Here is a 27,715-nt window from a genome sequence, read left to right on the forward strand (position 1 = left end):
TTGGATTTTTAACATGTTTGGGGGTGTTTTTCTTTTACCAAACTTTTCAAACCAGCTGTATGTCTTTTTGAATGTCTATGTAATCAGCTCAGTGATCAAAGCGATTTTGTGTTCAGTTCTAGACAGCTAAATGTCAAGGCACTACGGGGTTAAAGGAGCCCCCAAAGAGTAACACCATTAGCCTGTTGTACGTAAAAGAATTCCTTGTTGTTATTCATCACACAGCCTCCACCCCGGGCAGGAGGATTTAAATAGAGGAGGGAGGGGGAGACAAAAGACATCCTCAGGCAGGCGGGCGAAGGGGCCGATCTCAGGAACTCGGACGAAGCAGCCCTGAAGGAAGGCACAGCCACGAAGGAGGAATCCAGGGGTGTGTGAGCCACAGCCAGGGAAGCCTCGTCGACGCGCCCAAGCAGGCAAAGAGATGCCGGGGCCGCAGCTGAGCTTCGTCGCTCTGCTCCTGCTCTTCTCATTCATCTCCAGCATCTCTGCGTCCGCCAAGCCCGATGTGCCCAAAGAGAAGAGCAAAGCGGCCAAAATCAAAGTGATCCCCAAAGCCATCCCCAAAGGCAACAACCTCTGGGCCACAGGTGGGTCTTTTAGCTTGCCTTTTTTTTGCCCTGCAGGCAAAGTTTCATCCTCACCCCCCTCCCCCCCCCCCTGACTCTCCCAACAACTTTCCGTGCGATCCTGTCTATTAGTGATGCCCCTTTACTCCTTTTGTTGCTATTAAATTTTGCATTTCAGGCAGATTTTTGTTATTTTCATATTTTCCTTTCTTCAATAAAGTGTTTAAATGCCATACTTTAATTGTATTCATATCTAATTCTCCCAGGATTTATGTATTTCTCCCAGGCGCTAGTTTCTGCTGTTGAGTTCCAAAGTGTGTTATTTTATGTAAGAAAACATCTATTTTTTTGTCTGGGCTTTCTTGATCTCCAGGTTCTGATGGGCGAATAAACTATTATTAAAACTGTTTTTTTAACTTCCTTTTCGTTCTAGAGGTTCCCTGTCCCTCTCGGATAAAAAAAGACACTGACCTAAATCTTAGAGTGCAATAATCGTGCACTAATTATCATTCTTTCGAGACATGTGAATGTCCCTTGTGAGCTCGTCACGCCAGGCTCCACTTTCTCCTTGCTGGATGTAGATCCTGACTCGAGCTCTTTTCGTCGTCTTCTGATCTCTCATTTCTGACAGGGCGCCGCTAGCACACTCTCCACATCTGAAGGATTGTCATCCGGAATAGGACAGTACTGGTTTATCAAGTCTTGGAATGCGGCATTTATTCGTGATTTTTCCGATTTTCAAGCGCCTCTGGGTTGAGATCTAACTCGGCTTTTAGTCTAGGAGGGGAGATGCTGGTCTTTCCTGTCTCACAGGCTAAGATAGCAACACCTCAGGAAGGGAAGCGCAAACTGCGCGGGAAAAGAGCATGGCTGACGGTTCTGAAAGTTTAAAGGATCAACTGCGCGCATCAGTTCTTTCCTTTAAAAAGTCACAGTTCTGTTTTACAATAGTCACAATTTAGAACAGAGAAGGAAAAAAAAAAAAGGCTAAAAGCTAGAGATAAGTACAGCTCCAAAAAGATTTCAGTTGACTCGTTGGATTCTTCTTCCCCCATTTTCCAGACAATTCTTTCACACAATTTTCCAGTTCGCGTTATGCATTTATTTTAATTTTAAAAAAAAGTTCTTTTAAAAATGCGAATCAGTTGTGAATTTGTTTATTTAGAGGTTAACACTTTTTAAAGCGGTTGACGACTAGGATTTTACAAGCATGCCAATGTGTGCTCAACGATGCATATTCCTATTAAAAGCATTTACAAGGACTGTTTACTGTGGAGGAAACTGTGACTCAGTTGTTTGAGGGGTGCTGATCTGAATAAAATGTGTGATTATTTAGTGTGTTTACAACTTTTAATAAATTAAAAAAAAAAAAGAGAGAGACTGACAATTGACTTACCAGAGGAAATATAATTCCCTCACCAAATTAATGATTCAAAACATAAAGCTACTGACTTCTAAGCCAACACGTGCTCTGGACTATGACTTCTGCATGATCTAAACTAAACTCAAACTTAACCTTATATACAGGGTCTTCAACCAAAGGAAGCTCGACGCGGTTAACAATAAATTAAAAAAAAAAAAAAAGTAAACTGAAATACAAGAGTTAGTTTTCAAAATGTTTAGCGAATAGAAAAGTTTTTAGAAGTTTACGGAAGAGCTGGAAGGAACTGGGACACGTCAAAATTAGGGGAAGTTCATTCCATAGTTGGGGAAATTTAAATGCCAGAGAGCTGCTAAAATTCTTAACTCCTTGAATTCCTTTCCAAGAAGGAAGAGAAAGTTCAAATCGATGAATGCCTCTCGCATAGGAAAATCTATAAACATTCCATAGCAGAGGAACAAGAGGAGCAAAGATACCATGTAAAATAACATAGTAACATAGTAGATGACGGCAGATAAAGACCCGAATGATCCATCCAGTCTGCCCAACCTGATTCAATTAAAAATTTTTTTTTTTTTCTTAGCTATTTCTGGGCAAGAATCCAAAGCTTTACCCAGTACTGTGCTTGGGTTCCAACTGCCGAAATCTCTGTTAAGACTTACTCCAGCCCATCTACACCCTCCCAGCCATTGAAGCCCTCCCCTGCCCATCCTCCACCAAACGGCCATACACAGACACAGACCGTGCAAGTCTGCCCAGTAACTGGCCTTAGTTCAATATTTAATATTATTTTCTGATTCTAAATCTTAGAAAACAACACATAAACACTTAAACTGAATTCTAAAATAAACCGGGAGCCAATGGAGAGAGAAAAGCAAAGGATCTCCTTCACACATCTCCTTCTGGAACAAGGGACACGATAGCGATCATCATACAAGGCACCATAAAATAACAGAAATTAAAGATCTCCAAAGTATAACATTCTTCAAAAGGGAGGTGGCTTAGTGCTTCCTTTCCATGCAAATAAGCCCTGATCGCTAAAACCCTGCACTGAAAAACAAGCATTTTGAATTGGTAATCGGGGTTTAAAACTATGGAGTATGGAAGCACGGATGCTCCTTCGTGATAGCGGTGTTTCAAAATTCTTGTAACTCCTTGTCTTCTTACAAAGACTGGGTGTGTCTGGCCATTTAACGTACAGAGCTGCATACGTCTGGCGACACTATGGAAATGATAAGCAGGAGCTTTTGGGAATGAAACGTTTTGTTTCTTTTAAAGGACACCAAGTTGATAACTAAAAGAGGCTTGTTTATGGGATAGGGAGTGGGATTTGATATACTGCCTTTCTGTGGTTACAATTAAAGTGGTTTAATATTATATACAGGTATCTGTTCCACAGATGAAGCAGAGACTAAGTACTGCTCCTTTACCACAGGGGGCAGTGGACCATTCCTGCATGTCACATGTGATAGGGATCCCAGGACATTAGGGGAACATTTATACCATTACTTCAGTCAGGGGGCTTAAATGTTCTGCCATTTTAAATGCAAATTCTGATTATTCAGTTGTGGAATCTGTTGTTGGAGGATGGTTTAAGGCAACCAACACAGAGGGATTCAGAAAAGAATTGAACAAGTTCCTGGAGGAAAAGTGCATTATAAAAATGAGATTAGTATTTCAAGGGATTTCATTTCCTTTATTAACAATAGCCTTGATATTCCATCAGTAGGAGATCTCCATCAGTAGCTCTCTCAATCTCTACCCTGGGGGGGATTTATTTCCTTTAATAGTGAGGTCAACATTGGGCAGACTGGGTGGACATGAGGGTCTTTTTCTGCCAACATTTACTGTCAGAGAAAACAACAAGGCAGACGGTCCACTAGGGAATCCAACGTGGAGCAGAAAACAACAGGAAGACCAAATGTGACACTCACAGACAAACCCAGGACTCTATAAGCTTCTTGTTGGACATTGACTTGTTTGGAAAAGCACATTTTCAATAAACTTATTCATCCTCATTTGGTCTACCTGTTGTTTTCTGCTCCCTCTATTTAAGCAGCTAGGACTCTGCCATTATCCCTTTCAACCTCTACCATGGAATTGGTATTTCAAGAGATTTCCTTTCCTTTATTATAGTGAGGTTAATATTCAGTGCGATTTAATCAGGGAGAAGGGCTCTACAAATATTCCATGCCAGGGCCTAGATAATATTTGGGGAAGTAGGACCACATACATATCAAGCATGCCTAATTCAACAGTGAGCATTGGATCTGTCTAAATACATGGCAAAGTGGTTAATATGACATTTTAGAAATCCTAGCCGAAATGTGGGCATTCACGTGGGCCAGGTTTGTCTAGCCGGCTGTCATGGTAAAATTGACTAGTAGTTGAATCATCTGGTTCTGAAATAACTTGAAGTCCGGCAAAAGGCCGCCCAGAAATGTTCAAGAAGCCAGGTCTGTGTGCCAGGGTTTCAGGGGGACGAGGAATCCAGATGATCAGACAATATCCACTTTAGGATTGATGATCATTTAGGACAGAATTTGGAAGTTAAGCTTGAGAAAAGAGGTGTTGGAAGAAACTAAAATTTTATTTGATATTTATAGACCAGTTTATATCTTACGAGAATCTAAATAGATCCCTTTGATTTCCTGCTCAAGAGGTCTAAAGGAGGAAGATAGGAAAGCTGCATTGGACACGAAAAAATATTGCAGGAAGTTACACTCTATGGTTGATAGTAGGGATGCATCCTTACTGGGAAAAACTTAGGGACCCATGCATAAAACTCTGGCCATCCTTACTGGGAAAAACCTAGGGACCCATGCATAAAACTCTGGCCATCCTTACTGGGAAAAACTTAGGGACCCATGCATAAAACTCTGGCCATCCTTACTGGGAAAAACTTAGGGACCCATGCATAAAACTCTGGCCATCCTTACTGGGAAAAACCTAGGGACCCATGCATTAAACTCTGGCCATCCTTACTGGGAAAAACTTAGGGACCCATGCATAAAACTCTGGCCATCCTTACTGGGAAAAACTTAGGGACCCATGCATAAAACTCTGGCCATCCTTACTGGGAAAAACTTAGGGACCCATGCATAAAACTCTGGCCATCCTTACTGGGAAAAACTTAGGGACCCATGCATAAAACTCTGGCCATCCTTACTGGGAAAAACCTAGGGACCCATGCATTAAACTCTGGCCATCCTTACTGGGAAAAACTTAGGGACCCATGCATAAAACTCTGGCCATCTTTACTGGGAAAAACTTAGGGACCCATGCATAAAACTCTGGCCATCCTTACTGGGAAAAATTTAGGGACCCATGCATAAAACTCTGGCCATCCTTACTGGGAAAAACTTAGGGACCCATGCATAAAACTCTGGCCATCCTTACTGGGAAAAACCTAGGGACCCATGCATAAAACTCTGGCCATCCTTACTGGGAAAAACTTAGGGACCCATGCATAAAACTCTGGCCATCATTACTGGGAAAAACTTAGGGACCCATGCATAAAACTCTGGCCATCCTTACTGGGAAAAAACTTAGGGACCCATGCATAAAACTCTGGCCATCCTTACTGGGAAAAACTTAGGGACCCATGCATAAAACTCTGGCCATCCTTACTGGGAAAAACTTAGGGACCCATGCATAAAACTCTGGCACTGTAGGGTTACAGAAACAGCAGTCTGAGTTTAGTGACTAATGCTCATACTCGATGCTAACAGCAAGCAACTTCTATGTACGCTGTTGGTTTTGAGAATTGGTCACGAAAGGGGTCAGAATTTAATGGGATGAAACCCTGGTGGTCCAGCGGACCCCCCTGACACCCCTCCAAATCTCAACACATTATCCCTGTTGGAACAGTATCCTGGCGGTCTAGGCCGGGCCCCATACTCAAACTCCAAAAGTCCTCCTTCCTCTCTCCCTCCCACCCCTTTGTGTGCCAAGACCCTCCGTCAGGAACCCCCTTGAATGTCAAGACCCCCCCATATCATCCTTATATGGGGGGAGGCTCCTCCCAGTGCATCCTAAGATGCACCAGGCAGGAACAGGGTATTGCCATTTTGAAGAGGCAGGTCCTGAGCCAGGAGGGACTAGGCATCCCTCCTGCCGCTGCTTCTACAAGACAGTTACTGGTTGAGGGTCCCAGCACACATGAGGAGGGGGGAGGGATCTGGAGGAGCTCCCAGGATACACTTGGGAAGAGGAGGATTGTTGAGCTGGGGGTATGGGGCCCAGCTTGACCGCTGGACTATCAGGGATAATGTGTTAGGTCTTGGGGTGCTCAGGGGGTCTGTTGAACTACCAGGGATATGTGCTTTTGGCTAGAGGGTTTCAGGAGGGAGTTCACTGGACCACCAGGGGCCTTTTTTTTTTTTTTTTTAGTTAAGGGCATATGGGTTATAGAATACTAAAATTTACACACCTAACTGCCAAAAGAAAGGCGTGAGCACTTACACCAGCCTTTAAACATAACCTAATTGCTGACACCTAAAGTTGAGCACAAAACAATGAACTAATGCTAATTGTTCTGCGTGAAACTGTCACTGTAGAGTTCATCTTTAGCGTGCATCATTCCGGCACCTTCCTGGCATCCATGCTTGAATTTACTCCCCTATTGCTACTTCTTTATTTTACAATTTCTTTAAACTAAGACTGGCCTCGGCAGTATTATAAAATGAGCTTTCCTACAACCTCAGTGACTAAACGTTGTGCGCGTGTGTGTCTGATCTCTCTTCCAGGTCATTTCATGGGTAAGAAAAGTTTACCAGATTCTCCAGGCCTGCAGTACCCAGAGGAAGCCTCGCTCAGCTCCGTGCCGGCGGCCTCCAGTCCAGCGCGCTCACCAGAAGACCTGAAGGAACTGCTCGTCAGAGAGCTGCTCAAGAACCCCTTGCAGCAGAGGCGAAGAGATGAAAGCAGAGTGAAATTCGATCGCAATGATCAGGTGAATAATATTTAAGAGACATTTCCACAAAAACATAAGAATAGCTACGCTTGGTCAGGCCGATAGTCCATCTAGCCTAGTATTCTGCTTCTAACAGTGGCCAATCCAGGTCAAAAGTACCTGGAGAACCCCAAAGAGAAATGCATACACACCTACTCAGTGGCGCAGCGAGGGTGAGAGGTGCCCCTCCCATGCTCCTTCCCTGCCCCCTCCTGCCGCAAGCGCACCGCTTCCCTTCCCCCCATACCTCTTTAACGTTCCTAGTGCGAGCAGTAACCCGCAAGCTGCTGTCATGCCAGCGTCAGCTCTTCCTCTGATGTCACTTCCTAGGTGCGGATCCAGGAAGTGACATCAGAGGAAGAGCCGACACCGGTGCAACAACCACTTGGGAGGAGCTGCTTGTGCCAGGAACATTACAGAGGTACAGGGGAAGGGAAGCGGTGCACATGCACGCATGGCAGTGGGGGTGGGGGGGGCAAAGAGGAGGACAGAGAGAAGGATGGGTGCCTGCACCCTTACCAAGACGGCACCCGGGCCGGACTGCCCACCCCTCCCCCCTAACTATCGCACTGCACCTACTGGACAGATGGGAACACACACAGGAGAAATGGCCAAATTAGCCTGACATTTGATGCTTATGAGGAATGGCATTGTTCCAAGTTTAAAAACAAAAAACTGTGGATACAGATGTTCTGGAGATAATTTATTATACACTGACATATAAAAACATGAAAATGCAATTTAAAAAGTACAGTGATAAAAAATCAACCGGACCCTACATAGCTTTTTTTTTTTTTTTTTTTTGCTACTTCAGCTTGTCTGCGGTGTTCTTTGCTCACAATAGACTGTTTTCAGTCCAAGTCTTTATATGTGAATTTGTAAACCATTGGACCCCTGAGGAAGGTGTGTTTGCCGAAACACGGACCGTGTAGGGTCCGGTTGGATTTTTACTACTGTATTTTTTATCATTGTATTTTTTCATTTAATTTTCATGTTTTTATATGTCAGTATATAATAAATTATCTCCAGAACATCTGTATCCACAGTTTTTTGTTTTAATCGGTGGATTGTTTTCACTGTGGATTATTGGATCTCCCCATTTTTCATTGTTCCAAGGGTCCAAGGTGGATTGCTATAACATTCATTCACTTTGACAATGTAACCGTCTTCCACAACGGTATTGTAACTGACTCCCCCTTGCAACAATGTATCCTTCCTCTACCATGTTTTATAACCTTTTCCCCCTCTTGTAACAGTATAACCTTCCTCGTCAATGTGATATACTATTTCCCCATGATGCTGCATGGGCTTGCTATCTTGTAAATAGCCTTGAACCTGTACTGGATAAGTGCGATTAAGAAATTCTGATTAGATTAGATTAGATTAGATTAGAATTTAAAAGGAATGTAGGAAAAAGCAGAGCCACTGCCAGAAAGGGATGAGAGATGGAGAGAATAAAAGAGAAACAGAAAAATTATGAGATTAATCCTAAAATCATTAAAGTAACTTGATGAGGGTGGCCAGGTCTCATAGGGTTTTCTCAGCTCTCCTTAAGCCACAAAGCTTAATGCATAGTCACCCCATCAATAACATAGTATGGTACATAGGCAGCGGAATGCTTTTTTGTTTGGGGGACCCAAAAGCCCCACCCCAGACCCCACCCAAGCCCCACCCCCTTAATAATAGTACTAATTATAATACAATTTTTTCCATTCATTTTTCATATATACATACAATATAATCTTATTAACATTACATAATGGTTAACCACAAAATTAAACTACGAAAAGCACACTGTGTTTCTCAACATTCATTCCTACCAGAACAACTGGCCTTGGTCACACATGCAGAACACAGATAACCCCTATGCAATTACCGGACCATAAACTAAAAGTACTAATGTACACAAACAAAACTCTAATATGTAAGACTCTGCATGCAGTACAACCCCAGAAAAATAGAAACAAATGCATTGCTTCCTGAACGGTGCAAAATATAGACAGATGTAAACTCTCAAAACTGACACATTTCAATCACTTAATTGAAAATAAAATTATTCTCCCCTACCTTTGTTGTCTAGTAATTTTATTTTTCTAACCATCTATTTCCATCCTCTGGTTGTACTTCCTTCTGTCTGTGCTCTTAACTGTGTATCCAAGGCCTTCTTATCCATTTGCTGTTTTTCTCTCCTTCTTCACTTTCTGCCATACATCCATCTTTAACACTAACTTTTCATATTCAACTTTCTTCCATTTTTCTGCTTTCTTCTCAAAATCTATCAGCTTTTATATGTCTTCCCTTCCCATCTATCCATGTGTACCATCTCCTTCCCTCCCCTCTTCCCATAGGAAGCATTTCTTCTTATCTCTTCCCTGCCACACCCATTGCTGTGTACCATCTTATCCCTTCCTCGCCCATGGTCAGACATCACTGTCTTCCCTCTTCCTCTCCTATGGTCTGGAACCTTTTTCCTCTCCTTCCCATAGGTTGGAATCTCTCTCCTCTCTTATGGTCTGACATCTCTCTCTCCTTCCTGCTCTTACGATAACCTCTGGCAATATGCCATCCAGAGCTTAACTATTCTCCAAGTGAAAAAATATTTCCTCCTACTGGGTACACTTGTAAGATGCATGCACAAATAAATTGGATAATGAACCAATTATTAACCATTATTAATTAGGCGCTAACAACCAATTATTGATGTTAATTGGCACTCATTAAAATTTGCACACGCATCTGGATGCATGCTATTCTTTAAGGCACAATACCTAACTCCCATGGCGCACGTCTCAAAAGGGGACATGGCATGGGTGTGTCAGGGGCATTTCCAAAAGTTGCACGCAGAATTACAGAATACTAATGGCGTCTAACTTGGGCACTTGCATTTACAACAGGTCTCAGCAGGATTAAGGCCGGCACTCAAAAGTTAGGCTAAATGCTATTTTATATAAAGTGTGCACACTTTATAGAAGTGTGCTTCCTGAGGTTTCGGGTGTGCCGCAACACACCGGGGAGGAGGAGAGGCGCTGGCACCAGCTGAATGCCTACAGGATGTGCGTCTCGTGGCGAGAGGCACGTCTTGTAGAAAATCAGCCGGCGCCGGCACCTCTCTTTCTCTCCAGCCTTCTTCCCTGTTGCCCCCCCCCCCTTCTGATGTCTCAGGGTTCGTCTGGAGGGCCTTCATGCTTGCACGGACATCGATGTGATAAAGTCATGCACGCATGTGATGTCATCATAGAACATAGAACATGGCGACGTCCACACACTTCCAGATGCCTCAAGCCGCAGCCACTATGTTTAGTGTGCCGCGGCTTGAAAAGGTTTGCGGGACACTGCTTTATAGGATAGCGCTTATTGCTGAATTTTTGGGGCACTTAAATCTCGGCACTATGTATTGAATTCCCTCCTTTGGCCCAGCGCATCTGTAATCGATTTCGGTTTCATTCACCGTCTTCTCTGGAAATCACTGTTCACTGGTATTCAGAAGATCCACTCGAGAGGTGGCTGCGCATGTGACTCTGAAGTGCTATCATTGTTCATTTTTGGGGGGGGACATTCGATCAAGTTACAGGGAAATACTTTAAAAACCAGTAGGAGGACATTTTTTTTTCAACTCGGAGAATAGTTAAGCTCTGGAACGCGTAACCAGAGATTGTGGTAAAAGTGGAAGGTGTAGCTGGTTTTAAGAAAAGTCCATAGTCTGTTATTGAGAAAGCCATGGGGGAAGCCACTGCTTGCCCTGGATCGCTAGCATGGAATGTTGCTACTATTTGGGGTTCCGGAATCTTCTTATTCTTTGAGATTCTGCATGGAATCTTGATACTCTTTGGGGTTCTAGAATCTTTTGTTGCTCTTAGGGACTCTGGAATATTGCTACACCTTGGGTTTTGGCCAGGTACTAGTGACGTGGATTAGCCACTGTGAGAATGGGCTACTGGGCTTGATCTGACCCAGTAAGGCTAGTCTTATGTTCTATATTTATATATCTCCAATTTATTCATCATCTCCTATTTTTCTTTCATTTGAAACAATGGAATTTTTTTCTCATGAACATCAAGTTGACCCTAAGGCAAAGATCACAAAATAAGAGAGTAAATCAAAAAGTAAAGGCACAATAAATTTAACGGCTTTAATGGAAGTAACTGTGAGCAATTGAACGTATCACTTAGCCACATAGTCCCCATGCAAGACAACACATTTGTTGTATTGTTCAACTAGCTTCTGTATTTCCGCAGAGAAGTTTTTCGGCTTCTGGGTCGCAGTGACGCACCCATGTCTCGTCGCCGGTGACAATTCTCTCTAGAATACTCGAATCTTCTTTATACGGTCTCAGGAATTGGGTTGCAACCTCCACACACTGTTGCTTGTGCTGTTTGGGAACCCATTGTGTGCAGACTTTCCTGTATTCTCATGTAAATATTTTATTAAGTTTAGTGCAATGTATATATTAATGAACAATTTATCAAAAAGTATACAAGCTGAATATCCAAAAAAAATCAAAAAAATAACCAACAAATATTCAGAATAAAGCTGCTAATAGTGGAAGGAAACAGGCTGAAAGGCAAGTAACTAACATGGAGAAAAAGACCTCAGTGTTTCAAGGAAACAACCAAGAAACTATATGTTCAGTTATAAACTGCCATACAAAACACATCCCAGGTCAAAAAACTCCATGGAAAAGATTCATAAAGATACAGTTTAAAATACACAAGTTAAACTGCAAAAAACCAGCAAAAAACTGTAAAAACTTGCACTCATCTTCCATTCATCTCCCACAAGCAGTGGAAATAAATATCCGTTGCTCCAATACGGAACCAGACACACTTTTCAAAGAATGAACTCAGTATTCCCGACAGGCCCTGTTTCGCCAAGTGGCTGCGTCAGGGGAATATCTTTAGAAAGAGAGCAACTGCTTCAAAAAATCTTCCATGGAAATACTGAGTTCATTATAACCCACCCTGGATGTGCATAGAACCAACCATTTAAAACTAACATGATGTAACATAAGATGTCGATGGGCCCCATACCAAATTAAATACTTTACTGCGCCCCCGTAAATCCGCATTTTTTTTCTCATTCCTATATGTGGAGCATAAATTCGCCCACCAAAAAGAGAAGTTAAAACGATCGTAATTCTTCCAATTAAGTGTTATCATTTGCATTGCTACTCCAGTCATAATTATGAAGAGACGACATTTGTAGTAATCTATCGGGGGGTTTAATATGTAACAACGTACCACATATAACTATCTCATATATTAAGGGAAATGACGACTCTGTGGCTGTGCAACTGTGATACTGATTTTAACAATTTTAGTGACTCTAGATCTCTCTACTCTTTTTCTTCTCGTGGTCACTGTTGTGACTTTATTTCCTCTTTCATGACATGATGCTTGGGCTGTTTTACCCAGCCTAATGTGAATCAAAACAAATGAGCTGCAGGAGCAGCGTAATGATAAAAGGAAAGCAGCCTCTGGACCTGGCAGCTTGAAAGAGATTTGGAGAGGAAGCTATTGGCTTCTAATGTTATTTCCTGTTAGTATCATGCTGAACAGAAGAAATTGCACAGGGAAAACTGAAGAGACATTGCAATACAAAAGCAAAAAAAGGAGAATTCCGTGTCGAGCTCTACGAACGTGGAGATGATGCGGTATACAAACCTAAGGATTAGATTAGATTAGATTAGAATTCAGACAAAGGAAGCACTAAAGCATCAAACTCAGACTTGTAAAATGAGTTGTCTATATGATCCCTCACATTCCTCTAACTCAGTGTTTTTCAACCTTTTTACACCTATGGACCGGCAGAAATAAAAAAAATTATTCTGTGGACCGGCATCAGTCCGTGGACCGGCGGTTGAAGAACACTGGGCTAAGTCGTGGGCCAGACCCCGCCCATCTCTACCCAATGTCCACCCCAGACCCTGCCCCCCATAATAGTACTAATTGCACCTTGCACGTCCTGTGCCTCATCTGGAAGCCTTCCCTCTGACGTTGCAACTTCAGAGAGAAGGCTTCCGGTTCAGGCGCAGGATGCCTGTAGGAGCCACTGCCCGTGGCTTTGTGCACTGAATCAGTTAGGAAGAGGGAGCTGGCTCGAAGATAACGCCGCATCGATTGCACCGTGGACCAGTGGTTGAAGAACACTGTTTTGGGCCTGATGCACGTGCTGGCCCTGTGGACCGGCAGGAAATTTCTGTGGACCGGCACTGGTCCATGGACCGGTGGTTGAAGAACACTGCTCTAACTAGCAATTATTGAATCAAGTGGAGATCTCTTAGGGAGAGCAGGAGACAGTGGATGCTGCAGATGGGAAGACTGAATGGGTCATTTGACCTTTTTCTGCCATAAAGCTCTATGACATCACAATGCAGGTGTAAAGAGCCTTAGCCAATAGGGAGAGGAAATGCAAATATTAAGAGCCTTAGCCAATAGAGAGAGGAAGAGAGAGTGGATGCTGCAGATGGGCAGGCTGGATGGGCTATCTGGTCTTTATCTGCCATCATGTTTCTATAACCATAAAGCTCTATGACCTCACAATACAGGTGTAAAGAGCCTTAGCCAATAGGGAGAGGAGGAGATAGTGGATGGGCTACTTGGTCGTTATCTGCCATCATGTTTCTATTGCCTGGGTTGGCCACAGTTGGAAACAGGATACTGGGCTTGAGAATGTCCCAGAAAGGCAATTATTATGTTCTTGTTTCCCGCTTTTTTAAATGATTCTTTATCCTGTTGGACTTTTTTTCTGATTTATTTGCCTCCTTTTCTCTACTTTATTGTATTTAGAATTCTGCTGTATATATGGTATGTTTGTCTCCCTTCCTCTCTCTTTGGTTTTCTGCTCTTTCTCTTGCTGTCTGTCTCGTGGTTTGTTTGTTGTTGTTTTTTTCCCATTCTCTTTTTATTTAATTTACTTCATAACCAGCTCATTTTGCTAGCATGAATAGTTCATCTCAATTTGACATGTATTGAAATAGTACCACATGGAAGACACCTTATCCCTAGAGTAAAGATCTTGTAAGCAAAACATCTAAGTAAGAATGACTAAGGGGATAAAATAGCTAAAAGCATAAGACAAGAATTGTATCCCCTTTTTTCAGCATATTGCTGCTTAATTATGGAGCCTAGGATAGTAGACTTGGGGGTGGGCCAGTAGAGTGGGCAGACCTGATGGGCTATAGCCCTTATCTGCCGTCATCTTCTATGTTTCTATGTTTATCTATATATATAAAATCGGATGTATGTATGTATGTGCCGCGATCACGCAAAAACGGCTTGACCGATTTGAACGAAACTTGGTATGCAGATCCCTCACTACCCGGGATGATATGTTCTGGGGGTCTCGCAGCCCACCTGCACACGTGGGCGGAGCTACAAACAGAAAATCAGATTTCACCCATTCAAGTCAATGGAAAAAATGTAAGAAGCTGTGGGACCGATTTGAACGAAACTTGGTATGCAGATCCCTCACTACCCGGGATGATATGTTCTGGGGATCTCGCGGCCCACCTGCACACGTGGGCGGAGCTACAAACAGAAAATCAGATTTCACCCATTCATGTCAATGGAAAAAATGTAAAGAGCTGCCAACGCAAAAACGGCTTGCCCGATTTGAACAAAACTTGGTATGCCGATCCCTCACTACCTGGGGTGATATGTTCTGGGGGTTTCGTGGCCCACCTGCACACGTGGGCGGAGCTACAAACAGAAAATCAGATTTCACCCATTCAAGTCAATGGAAAAAATGTAAGAAGCTGTGGGACCGATTTGAACGAAACTTGGTATGCAGATCCCTCACTACCTGGGGTGATATGTTCTTGGGGTCTCGCAGCCCACCTGCACACGTGGGCGGAGCTACAAACAGAAAATCAGATTTCACCCATTCATGTCAATGGAAAAAATGTAAAGAGCTGCCAACGCAAAAACGGCTTGCCCGATTTGAACAAAACTTGGTATGCCGATCCCTCACTACCTGGGGTGATATGTTCTGGGGGTCTCGCGGCCCACCTGCACACGTGGGCGGAGCTACAAACAGAAAATCAGATTTCACCCATTCAAGTCAATGGAAAAAATGTAAGAAGCTGTGGGACCGATTTGAACGAAACTTGGTATGCAGATCCCTCACTACCTGGGGTGATATGTTCTTGGGGTCTCGCGGCCCACCTGCACACATGGGCGGAGCTACAAACAGAAAATCAGATTTCACCCATTCAAGTCAATGGAAAAAATGTAAAAAGCTGTGGGACCGATTTGAACGAAAATTGGTATGCAGATCCCTCACTACCGGGGGTGATATGTTCTTGGGGTCTCGCGGCCCACCTGCACACATGGGAAGGGTGGGTTCACCCAGTAATGTATATGTTCTTGCTCCTGGAGGTGAAACTAAAAATGTTGTTTATAATCAAGTTTTGTGTTAGTTGTATTGTATTCATTTTGTCAAATATTTCACATTATAATTTGAATATTGTACTTTTTATAAAGTAAAAACATATTTTCATTCACCACTATAAAGTATCTTTATTTGAATCCATTTACAGTGTTATTGCTATAATTAAATACCCGTGCAACGCCGGGCCATCAGCTAGTGTTTCTATATTAAAGTATTTGGGGATGAATGGTACTGAATGGGTAGTGCACTCTGTTTTTTTAGTATGTCTGCTAAAATGTAGACAGGTCAAAAAAAAAGAAAAATCCAACGGGTCGGCAGTGATGAGTCGAACGACAACGAAAGAAAGGACTGCAGATATGACGTACAAGGCACAGGAACTTTATTTAAGTCAATCAACTGTTGTAATACAAATGGTGGTTTCTCATTCAGAAAAAGACATCATCCGGACCCGACACTCCTTCCTCGGGGGGTCAAAGATGTCAAAAGTCACGCTCGTCGAGAACCAGTAACATAAAATCTGAAAGAGACAGGTGACGCAAAGTTCCCGTCCTTTTTTCGTTGTCATTGCTAAAATGTAGATACCATAGCGCTAATACACATTTGAAAAAGAGGCAAAGAGGATGGAAGCAGTGACACAATGGTTGCAGAGTCAGGATATTCACGCCAGAGGGGTGCAAGAGAGAGCCCCCCTAGGCACTGGATTGGGGGGGTGAGTGCATGGAGAAGGAAAAGGAGGGGGACATCGAGGAAGGAAGCATTTTCCAAAGAAACACCTACTATGGGCTAGATTCACGAACCTGCCCGATCCGGGCAGGTCCGATGAATTCACGAAGCCCCCATCTGCCTTCCTGGATCGCTCGATAGCGATCCCAGCGCATGTGCAGACCATCTGTAGATGGTCTGCGCATGCGTTGGACCTCAGGGCCAGCATAGATTAAAAATAAAAATAAAAAAAATAGGCGATCGTTTTTTTGGAGCCCGTGGTTTTAACCCGCTTAAGCCTGCGGGTTAAAACCACGGGCTTGCAGTGTGGGGAAGGGAGGCAGGCAGGCAGCGTGTTCGGAGCAGGCAGGCGGGCGCGTTCAGGGCTCCAGGATAGGGGCTGACAGGGCAGAGAGCAGGAGGGCAAAAAACAAATCAAGCAGTATTGGAGGAGATCAAACCTAAGTTTTCCTTGGATGCTCAAATGTCAATACTTTGATTTTCATATTTCGGACACATCAAGGAAAGAGAAAGCTAAGTAGAGAATGACATCATGCTTGGCAAGAGCAAGACTGAAGGTCAATGCGAAAGGGATAGACCAATGATATGATGGATCTATACAATAACAGCTATGAAGGCACCTGAGTGAAAAGCGAACCCAGTTCAGAGCAACTATCTGGAAGGTTGTTGAGTCAACACCTACGAACAACGTAGGATCAAAAGTTTAGGAACTCAGCTCAGCTTTATTTTTTCTTACTATCAGGCTGAAAAAGTTTATAGAGCGCTAACTGGGCCACCAAGGGATATAGGTCCCCTGGAGAAGCCTCTGACATAGAGCTGGCAGCCCCTTTATCCACCTGCAGCCACAATGCGAAAGGGGAACATCTTTTAAAAAAATGTTTTATGTTACTACAGCTAGAAAATGTAGCTACGCATACAGATGAGCCAGGACCTTATTCAAATGCAGAAAACAAATCCATATTTAACCCACAACATTTTTCAGGCATTTAACAATCGGCCCACAAGTCTGCAAGAATCAGGACCATTAGGAAGTGCATTCATATTTAGAAGCTGAGCCAGCTCTGCTCCTATATCACCAGTTTCTTTACGCAGTAAGCACTTACTTTACAGGATTTTTTTTTCCCTACAGTTGACAGTAGATTATTGGTGTTGACAGCATCAGTTTCTTACATTTGTCAGTCACTGTGACAACACAGGTTTGAGAATCACATTAGAGAATGACACGGTGACAAAATTCATCACCGTTTCCGTCCCCGCGGATAACCGCGGGAAATAATCCCATGTCATTTTTTAGTGTCTATTTCAATCTCGGTCCTTCTACACCAGCATTCTTCAAAGCAAAGCTTGCGGGTCAGTGGTTGTGGCCATTCATACTCTGATTCTTATGTGAGCCAAGGATAACGAAGCCATTGTGACATCACTGATGTGATTGGCTCTTAGGCACTGGTGGAATGAGGCATTATGACATCACAATATCTGCTCTGGAATGTTGCTGCTCAATCTCAGCATTCTTCAAAGCAAAGCTTGCGGGTCAGTGGTTGTGGCCATTCATACTCCGATTCTTCCCTCTCTCCTTAAAGAATGACAAGAAGATGGTTTCCCGCGGTTATCGACGGGAACGGTGATGAATTTTGTCACCGTGTCATTCTTTAAATCACATTAGGTAAATCCTCAGAAGCATGATGGTGAACATTTTGCTTTTAGAAAACCAGTTTTAAAAACCTACTTTTATTTTTTTTATATATGTATATAACTGAGGGTACTTATTTATATCTTCAGCCAAGGATGGAATTGATTTTGGGATATTTTTCTAGGGACTGCTTGTGTTATGGGTTTTATTTTGGAACCTGGGTGGATGTATTTGTTGTAATATATTGATCACATCAGATATATCTGAATGCCTTTTGCAAAACTTATAAGAACAATCTTTATTCATATTTTTTTTACTATGATGAAAGATTTTAATTTTTCTTTTCTTTAAAATTGTAAAGGCCTAATCCAAATCTGTTGCAATATAATTCGCCGATGTAATGCAATTAAGGCTTCTTTCACAAAGCCGCACTAGTGAGTCCCATGTGGCAAATGCAATGGAGCCCATTCAGTTCCTTTGGGCTACGTCCCATTTGCCGTGCTGGAACTTGCTACCGTGGCTTTGTAAAAGGGGCCCTTAATACTACATTAATGGCTTGGATCTGATTGTCAAGGGTCACTGAAAATAACCTTTTATATAACATTTTCGTATTATTCCAATTTCAAATTTCATGTACTCAATTAAAATATTAAGAAGTGCATCAGCTTCCCAGTGATTATATAATCTGTAGCCAGTGGCATAAGGGGGGGGGGGGGAGGTCCGCACCAGGCGCCATGTTGGTGGGGGCACCGGCACCCCTCCTCCTCTTCGCACTACCCGTCTCTTCCCACTCCTCCCCATGCCGCGCGCAACAACTTCAACGTGCTCCTTGCGACCTCATCGGCTCTCGCACTGACATCACTTTCCAGGCGCTGCACGTGGGAAGTGACATCAGAGGGAGAGTCGATGGGGTCGCGAGGAACGTGTTGAAGTTTTTACTTGCAGCGGTGAACAGCAAGAGGGACCGAAGAAAGGAAGGGGTGCGCGCACACAGCAGGGGGAATCGGGGGAGGAGGTGAGATGAGGGGGAGAGGCGTCACCGCCACAGGTGCCTCTCACCCTCACTCTGCCACTGTCTGTAGCTTAATCCATTCTAAGTTCTATGAATACATGTATCCAGCTGCCCCCAGGGGTGCTTTAGCAATCAGTCCACGGACGTTGCATCATTCATGCATCACTTTATATGTATTGGTGAATTACACTGCAGCAGGTTTTGGCTTGGTACAGCAATTATGCTGTTATATCTGCACTTGGGCGCATTCTTCAGTGAATGCTGTTATGTGTGAACATGGTAACTATTACCACCTGGCATGACTGAAAGGGCTAATTTGTGCTCTACCTGCAGGCCCTGTACATTGAAGGTAACGCACAGTATCTCACCACATACTGTCACTTATGCAGTTAAGTCAGATGCACTCAGGGCCGGCTCAAGCTATAGACCAGGTGAGGCCCTGGCCCGGGGCACCGGTGATAAAGGGTGCAAAAATCACAGTCCAGCATCTCTCCCTCCCCACCCGTAGAGGGGAAGGAAGAGAGAGGGAGTGATGCCGGGTTGGGATTCAGGATTTTGACACCCGTTAGCACTAGCATTAGGGGAGGGGGAGACTTGAGATAGAGAGGAAGCTACTGGATCATGGATGGGGGGGGAGGGCTGATGCAAAAGTTGGCTCAGGGTGCCACAGTCCCTTGAGCTGATCCTAGATGCACTTACTAGCTCCTAAAAGGCAGCCCCCCCAAAAAAAAAGTGTGTGTGTGTAGGAGGGGGCGGTAATTCTATAATAGTGCACTTGTATTTGGAGCCTATACTATAAAGCACAGTTACCAGATGCCAGGATCCACCTTGGAGGTTAGCGTCCCAGGAAAAGATCTGGGTGTCGTAGACAATACGATGAAACATTCTGCCCAATGTGCGGACCAAAAACGCAAACAAGATGGTAGGAATTATTTTTAAAAAAGGGATGGATAACAAGCCTATGAATGTTATAATGCTTCTGTATCGCTCCATGGTACGATCTCACCTGGAGTATTGCGTTCAATTCTGGTCTCCTTATCTCAAGAGAGATACAGTGGCGCTAGAAAAGGTTCAAAGAAGCTCGACCAAGATGGTAAAGGGGATGGAACTCCTCTTGTATGAAGAAAGACTAAAAAGGTTAGGGCTCTTCAGCCTGGAAAAGAAACAGCTGAGGGGAGATATGACTAGGAGGCACTTGATGAAGTTACAGGGAAATACTTTTAAAGCCAATAGAAGGAAATATTTTTTCACTCAGAGAATAGTTAAGCTCTGGAACGCATTGCCTCTCTCTGACGTCACTTCTGGGCCCTGACGTCAGAGGGATAGCCGACATGATGCAAGCAGCAAGTTCATGATGTGGTGCCCGCCTGGAAAATTAAAAAGATACAAGGGAAGGGGAGCATGTGTGTGGCAGGGGGGGTGGAGAAGAGGGTGGGGGAGGGGTGCTACTCACCCTCAATATGTCACTGGCCTAGCCCAAAGGTATCGGTAATCAAGTTTCTAAAGATGCCACTAGGACTGTCCAATGGGTTCAGCATTGCCTGACAGGGTAACCTCGACAGGTTGATCTGGAGCTAGTCGGCAAGTGTTAAACAACACAGACTAGCAACACGAGAAGTGTACTTACAGTGTCATCCTGGGCCTCCTCTTCACCTCCACACTGCCAAGTCTTCCCCAAAAGAAGTGCTCGTTGAACTGCAAGAAGAGGGTGTGAACATCTGGGCTCAGATCTAGCAGTTCCCAAGCAGGATCCACCACCAGTATTTCTGTTTTCAGGCTGCCAGCAGCTGACCCCAAAGTCTTCCCTCCGACGAAAACCACAAATGCGTCAGAGTAGGAAAGGCTTCCGGATCAGCCACCAGTAGTGTGTAGGACCCTGTGGCTAGTGGGTGGACAGGCCTGAGCCTATACTGGGCGGGCCAGGCCCATCTAGGCCCGCCCATGGCTATGCCCCTGTTGAGTCCAACCCCAGGCAGATGTACTTTCACACACAAAAGCTGCACTATTCACATTCTCTACCTGTTGAAATCAACCCAATATGAGGTCATTCACTCTTTTTTCCCTCTGGTGGGGAGAGGGAGAGAGAATGAACAGCACAGCAAAGGAAGTAAAACCCAGATGTCTCAATCAGCCCTGCTTTTTCTGGATCCATCTGGTAACCCTAGGTTTGATAATCCCTAAATCCTCCTGCTTGTCCCCCAGTGATTATAGAAACTGGCATTTTTTTTTTTTTTTTTTTTTTGCAGAAGCTACAGTTGGAAGTCTAAGTTGTCAGTCATAAGGCTAAAATGAAGCCTGAAAAACATTGCCTAGTTTATACCCTGCTGTAGGAAGAGGATTTAGGAATTGCAAGTATAGCTACAGAACGCATTTTAAGAAAGTTAGAAGTAAATCATGGTTCCAGCAGCGTCCACAGAAATAATGTTTAGCAGTCTCTGCGGGTGAGTTAGAGCTCCCTCTGGTGGATACCAGAAAATCTGCAGTGGAGCATAGGATGATTCTCCACCAAGATCAAAGATTAAAAATCAGATCAGTTAGAGCTAGATTTACTAAAAGGACCTATTACTAACGATTTATGTTAATGATGTTAGCATATGCTTATGTAATAGTGTACTTTTTAAATTCTGGCTCACAATCCATTGTCTGGAAATTTTCATTTAAAAATCATGGGGAAATAATAGTAATAAATTCTGATCTGAAGAGCTTTAATTTGGTTTGTATTTGGGATGGGAGGTCCCATGTGTATTCAAAACAAAGTTGTGGAATGTCCTGTGATACCAGGTAACCACTCAGCAGTGAACATTTATATACTTTGGGGAAGGGGTGTATGAGAGGCAGGATACAAAGAGATGGAAAAACCTTAGAATGTATAAGTAGAAAAATGTTTTCCGGTTGCCTTGAAGCATATGCCAGTTGGAACAAATAACTTGCATGACATATGGCTGCATGTTGCAGACACACATGGTGAGAAAACTCTGTCTCATCTCTGTAATGAACAAGATTTGATGGTAGTAGGGTGGCACCGCCAGATGGATAGAATTCTAGAATAGATGGAATTTTGTTTTATGCAGGAATCAATTGTCTGCCAACCAGGGGAGGAGTGTTCCAGGCTTCACCCCATCACTGGTTTATGGGACAGGGAAGGAACTGTGCAATAAACAGAATAGTCTATTGGGATTAGATTCATCAATAGCTTATGGGTCTAAATAGGAAGGAGTTTTTCTTATACTATAATTCCTTCATGTTCTAAAGGATTTCCACAATCTCTGGGCACAGAAAAGTTGAGATATAGTCAGTTGCCTAGTAAGGGGGGCAAGCTGTCTTGGTAGAAGTGCTGGCACTTCTCTTTTTCTCTGGCCCCTGCTCCTTTCCACCCCTCCCCTGCTGCATGCATGCCTTCACTTCCCCCGTGCCTCTAGTTGTTCGCTGGCACAAGCAACAGCTCCAAAATGCTGCTCATGCTGGCCTCGCACTCCCTCTGATGTCACTTCCTGATCCTGCGACCAGGAAGTGACATCAGAGCGAGAGCCGAGGCCAGCACGGGCAGCAATTTGGAGATGCAGCTCAAGCTGGGGAAGTTAAAGCGATATGGGAGAAGGGAAGAAGTGTGTATATGTGATGGGTGTGGGAAAGGAAGGGCCGAGAAGAGGGCGGGAAGGGTGCCACCGCCCTGGCCACCTCCCACCTCACTATGCCACTGGATATAGTTAAATAGAGAGGCTGAAAGCTGTTTTATAGGAGTGGAGGAATAGCCTAATGTTTAGTTCAGTGGGCTGAAAACTAGGCTCAGTTCCCATTGTGACCTTGGGTAAGTCACCTAATCCTCCATTGCCTCAGGTAGAAAAACTTAAGATTATAAACATACTAGGGGCAGAGAAAGAACCTGCATATAATATATAACCCACTTTGGTTGTACCACAAAATAAGATATCAAATCCATGACACTTTCTTTCAGTTTGAGCAGCAGTTGTCTTCACAGACCCTGGTTGTCTCATCAGTGACATAGCGAGGGTGAGGGGGCCCCTCCCCCAACCTCTTCTCTGCCCCCATCCCCCTCCTGCTGCACATGCACGCACACCCCTTCCCTTCCCCCATACTTCTGTAAAGTTCCCGGAATGAACAGCAACTCCAACTTGCTGCTCGCACCAGCGTCAGCTCTTCCTCTGACATCACTTCCTAGACGCCACTAGGTCTCATTTGAGATGATTATTGGCGCTGCGTTGGTACCTTTAGTTTCCTGCCAGTAGTGCTTCCCATTTGGGGTATAAATACCATTCATCATGGCTTGTATCCCTTGTCAATTTCAGCATACAGGTTGGCCATCCTAGAAACAATGATTCCAACATTGGCAGCAGTTCATCCTCAATACTGCACAGCTGCCAAGTTACTCAGTTCCGAGACTTTTGGGCCAGTCCTCATTTTGAAAGAATATCCCAATTTGCTGAGGTATTTATAGTCCTTAATTCTACCCATTGAAATCGGTGCTGCAGGGTCCCACAGTACAGTACATCAGAATAGGGTGATCAGAAATCCTGGTGTGGCTTAAAATCTTCCTGGAAAGTTCTTGTAATACTTTAAAAAAAAAAAAAATTATTGTTTTGTGGAGATCAAGCTACACAGCTACATAGAAGGGCTTTCCTGAAATGAAAGTCTCGTACTCTTGCAGTGGGAGCAAGGTTTTTCTTGAAATTCTCCTGCAACCCTCAGATTCTATATGTGGTCCCCAAAATTGGGTGACAGTAATGCCAATAACTGGGTACACATCTTGTTGTGCACTAGTCTATAATAACATGCACCCCATATCTCAGGGGTCTCAAAGTCCCTCTTTGAGGGCCGCAATCCAGTCAGGTTTTCAGGATTTCACCAATGAATATGCATGAGATCTATGTGTATGCACTGCTTTCAATGCATATTCATTGGGGAAATCCTGAAAACCCGACTGGATTGCGGCCCTCGAGGAGGGACTTTAAAAAAAAAAGAAAAAGTTAAGTGAATTTCATTCATTTTTTTATTGATAGATGGGGAATTCCATATTAGATTTTAGGGTCTTAGATATAAACCACCTGATAGTCAGACCATGGGAGATAGCCAGCTGACTCCAGTGGTCCGTGTCGAACCCAGAAATTCAATGCCGGCGCCGTATCTGGAGACTAGCTTTGAATTTCTGGGTGTTTTTGGGCTTGGGTAATAGCAACCCTCCTCCATCCCCCCCCCCCCCCCGCCTTGCACACAAACCCTTTCCATTCCTCTGTACCTCGTTAATTCCCCGGCACTAGTAACATCATCAACTTGCTGCCCCTGTTGGCGTCGACTCTCCCTCTGACGTCACTTCCTAGGTGCGAGACCCGGAAGTGTGTCAGAGGGAGAGCCAATGCTGGCTACTTGTGCCGGCGAAGAGCTAGAGGTACATTGGTGGGGAGAAGCGAAGGCGTGTGTGAGGGGGGGGAGGAGTGGGAAGGAGCAGGGGGCAGAGAGGAGGAGGGGTGCCAGTGCCCCCACCAACACCAGACCACTTCCCCCCCTTACTACGCCACTGATCTGGCCTCTAAGCTGGACAGCAGCTGAATATTGGCAGTGATTGGCTATGTCACATGACAAAGCAGGTCACTGGGCTATCTACCAAAAGGGATATTCAGTGGGAGATAGCCAGCGATCTCCCATTTCATATCGGCAGATATCCAGCTATTTTGCCAGCTGGGAGCCATTCCTGGCCAGCTAGATAGCGCTGAATATCAAGCCCTCAGTACTTAGAGTTGATGCTTTGCTGTTTGTTTTGTATGATTATATCCTTTCTCCTCATTAATGTGGACTTGGTTGTGCTGTTTTCTACACATGAGAGTGGTTTGAAAGGTTTGGTATAAAAGCAAGTTAAACGATGTAGTCTTCATCGAGGGCTATACACTTAGTCCAGCGAGTTTCCAGTTTCATATTGTAGGAAAAGTAGCTTATGAAAAAGCAGGAAACTCGCTGGACTAAGTGTATAGAGCCCTCGATGAAGACTCCATCGTTTAACTTGCTTTTTTACCAAACTTTTCTTACCAAACCACTCTCGTATATATCTATATTTGAAAATTAAAATTAAAAAAAAACCAAAAGATCTTCTTCCTGGAGCTAGGTAACTTAGCAGCTTTGATGCTATCTCAAAATTTTCCAGAATGTAAAGTTGGTTGTGAAAGTGGGACACTTTTAGGGTCGTAATCAAAAAACTAAAACATCAAACCACCCCACCTAAGTAGGTCCTGATTGCCGGGACATCCAAAACCATTTTCCTGGACATTTAGCGGGACATTTCCTCACTGTGTATCCAGCGTTCAAGGGGGCATTTTAAAAGGCACGTTATGGGCATGCTTTGGGTGTGCTAGGCTTGGACATCTTGTGGGGATAATCAAACTTTGCCAAGATGTCCTGGACAAAATTTAAGACGTTTTGGGCCAGACCTCTTTTGGAAGCATCTAAGTTCCATAAAGGTACCGAGACCAACCAGATAACCACTGAAGGGATTAAGTAATGATCCTCCACACACTCCCCCCAGTGGTCACTGACCCCCCCCTCCCACCCACCCCAAAATCTGAATAAAATAGTACATACCTGTTTCTGGAACAGCACCATCTGGTCTAGGAAATCCTAACAGAGACACAGGTGTCTAAAGTAGCCAGATAGGTGGGCTAGTGAGCTATAGAAAGGAGAATCCAGGCCCATAAGCCACTCTAACCACAACATCTATGGTGTTAATTATGAGTTCATCAAAACCCACCAAACCTGTACTATACTGCCTTATAGGTGCCACATAAGCCATAAGGGCTATAGGGGTGGTAGACAGGTGGTATAGTAAGTTTGGGGGACGTTTTGGAGGGCTCACCATAAATTATAAGGGGAATATGGTGAGATGTATGTCTGGCACCCTTTATGTGACGTTAATAGAAATGCCCTATAAGGTGCCCAACTGCTCTGTTGGCATACCCATGTGGCCAGTCCATTAAAATGGTGGCCCTTCCCATGTCAAAATGGCACTGATTTGGACATTTTTAACTTGGATGTTTTTGTGATCGAAAATGGCAAATAAAATTAGATGTCCTGGTGATCTAGACGTTTTGGTGGCCAAGATGTCTAAGTAGGCGATTTGGGGGGGAAAAAATTATTTGGATGTCCCGTTCAAAAATGGACATTTCTTTGCTTCCGGCTTTGGACATCTTGCAGAAAATGTCCAAATTCGGACTTAGACATCAATCAAAAAATGACCCTCTTAACAAACTGTGTGTATTTGGCATTGTAGGCATCGGGATTATTAATGAAGATACTGGAAAACTATGTTGAAAATAGCAGGAAGTGATGCTGAAGACTTGAATTCCTTGTTCCTGTACCTACTAGAAAACCTGCCTGAAATACACAGGACTTATTTCAGACATTCCAAAGGCTTTTGTTTATAAGAAGAGATCAAATGAGGATGATTTAAATTATAATTTAATGTAGCTACATCATTTTTATTATTTATTAATGTAATATTGTTAATATTTATCATCTATATATTAAAGGTCAAGGTACCAACTTGTATATTTTTCTGACATTTTATGCATTGCTGCTATTGTTATGAGGAAACCTGAGAATAAAAACCATTCTTTGCACAGACAGCCTGACATCCCTAATTCTTTGCTAGTTAATATATAAGGTAGCAATTGACATGCATGATGATAATGGGGATAATAATAATAATAACAGTTTATATACTGCAAGGCCGCAAAGTTCTATGCGGTTTGCAATAGTTAAAAATACAACAAATTGAATAAAACTAAAAAGGTAAAAGCCAATAACTAAAAAAAACCCCTAAAAAGATCTGATTATTGCATGATAAAATTCTACAAATCAGCTACCTAAGTACTTCAAAAACAGATATGTTTTTAGATGTCGCCTAAATTCCCCATAAGTATCAGTAAGCAAAAGCAATTGTTCTAGATCTTTGCCCCCATAATGCTGCCTGATATGAAAAAAGATACTGATGATGTTTTTTTAAGTTTACATCCTCTAACTGGCGGAAAAACAAAATTTAGGTATGAGCTTCTCTTATGTCTGTTGGTTGGAAAAGAGAAAAGCTCAGTTATGTATTTAGGAGCTAAACCAAATAAAACCTTAAAACAAAAACAACCAAACTTAAACTTCACACGTGCCTGCCCAAAGGCAAAATCCTCAGACGCTTTGTTTTCATAGGTTTTATACAGATACCACATGCTTTCTCTTTGAAACTTGACCATGGGTATGGCTGGTTCTCAGACGTTGCACTTACTTTTCTGTGCAGGTGAAACTTGGCAGGAAAATAGTACACATCAGTGGTAGAGTAAAGGGGAGTGGGGGTGGGACCGCCCTGGATGCCGTTTTGGTGGGGGCGCTGGCACCCGTCTTCATTTCTGCCTGCCCCCTAGGGCGCGCACGCCCCCTTCCCTTCCCCCATACCTCTTTAACGTTCCTGGCGTGAGCCGCAACCCCCAACCTGCCGCTCGCGCCGGCGTCAGCTCTTTTTCTGATGTCGCATCATGGACCTGCCTATGAAGCGACATCAGAGGAAGAGCTGACGCTGGCGCCTTAGGGTTGCTACTCGCACCAAGAATATTAGTGAGATACGAGGGGAGGAAAGGGGTGCACACGCCTGGTAGGAGGGGCGGGGAAGAAGCGAATGGAGGTGAGGGAGTGGCGCCACCGCCCCGAGCGACTTTCAACCTCGTTATGCCACTGGCACATGTACATCTACAAAGGCAATGCGGGTGAACTACAGTACGGGATCCCCCGCGAATTTGCGGTCCGCGATTCACTGTCCCGGTCATTCGCGGTATTTTCTGACCGCGAATGACCGGGCAGGAGAGGGCAGCTGGAGCGCCGGCGAGTAAAGGAAATCACTCGCGGTATGCTCTTCCTGTACTAAAGTCGGGCCTCACCAATCAGGAGCTGCGTGTCAAAACAGCTCCTGATTGGTGAGGCCCGATTTTAGTACAGGAAGAGGCGGTCGGAGCATGCTGCGAGAGATTTCCTTCACTCTCCGGCACTCCAGCTGCCCTCTCCTGTTTCCCCT

General features: G+C 43.9%; 1 protein-coding gene across 1 annotated transcript; it reads left to right on the forward strand.

Annotated features, from left to right (window-relative positions):
• Positions 1-369: 369 nt before the first annotated feature.
• Positions 370-26,250, forward strand: NMB (neuromedin B). Its single transcript, XM_033919732.1, has 3 exons — positions 370-590; positions 6,699-6,904; positions 25,931-26,250. The coding sequence occupies exons 1-3, from the start codon at positions 425-427 to the stop codon at positions 25,985-25,987; spliced, it is 429 nt and encodes a 142-aa protein (XP_033775623.1). The 5' UTR covers positions 370-424; the 3' UTR covers positions 25,988-26,250.
• The last annotated feature ends 1,465 nt before the right edge of the window (positions 26,251-27,715 follow it).

Source organism: Geotrypetes seraphini, chromosome 14, assembly GCF_902459505.1.
Source record: "Geotrypetes seraphini chromosome 14, aGeoSer1.1, whole genome shotgun sequence".
NCBI lineage: Eukaryota > Metazoa > Chordata > Amphibia > Gymnophiona > Dermophiidae > Geotrypetes > Geotrypetes seraphini.

Coding starts and splice junctions, on each gene's coding strand:
- NMB (XM_033919732.1), top strand. CDS start 425: ATGCCGGGGCCGCAGCTGAGCTTCGTCGCTCTGCTCCTGCTCTTCTCA. Junction 591..6,698: donor CAACAACCTCTGGGCCACAG/GTGGGTCTTTTA, acceptor TCTCTCTTCCAG/GTCATTTCATGGGTAAGAAA. Junction 6,905..25,930: donor AATTCGATCGCAATGATCAG/GTGAATAATATT, acceptor TTGGCATTGTAG/GCATCGGGATTATTAATGAA.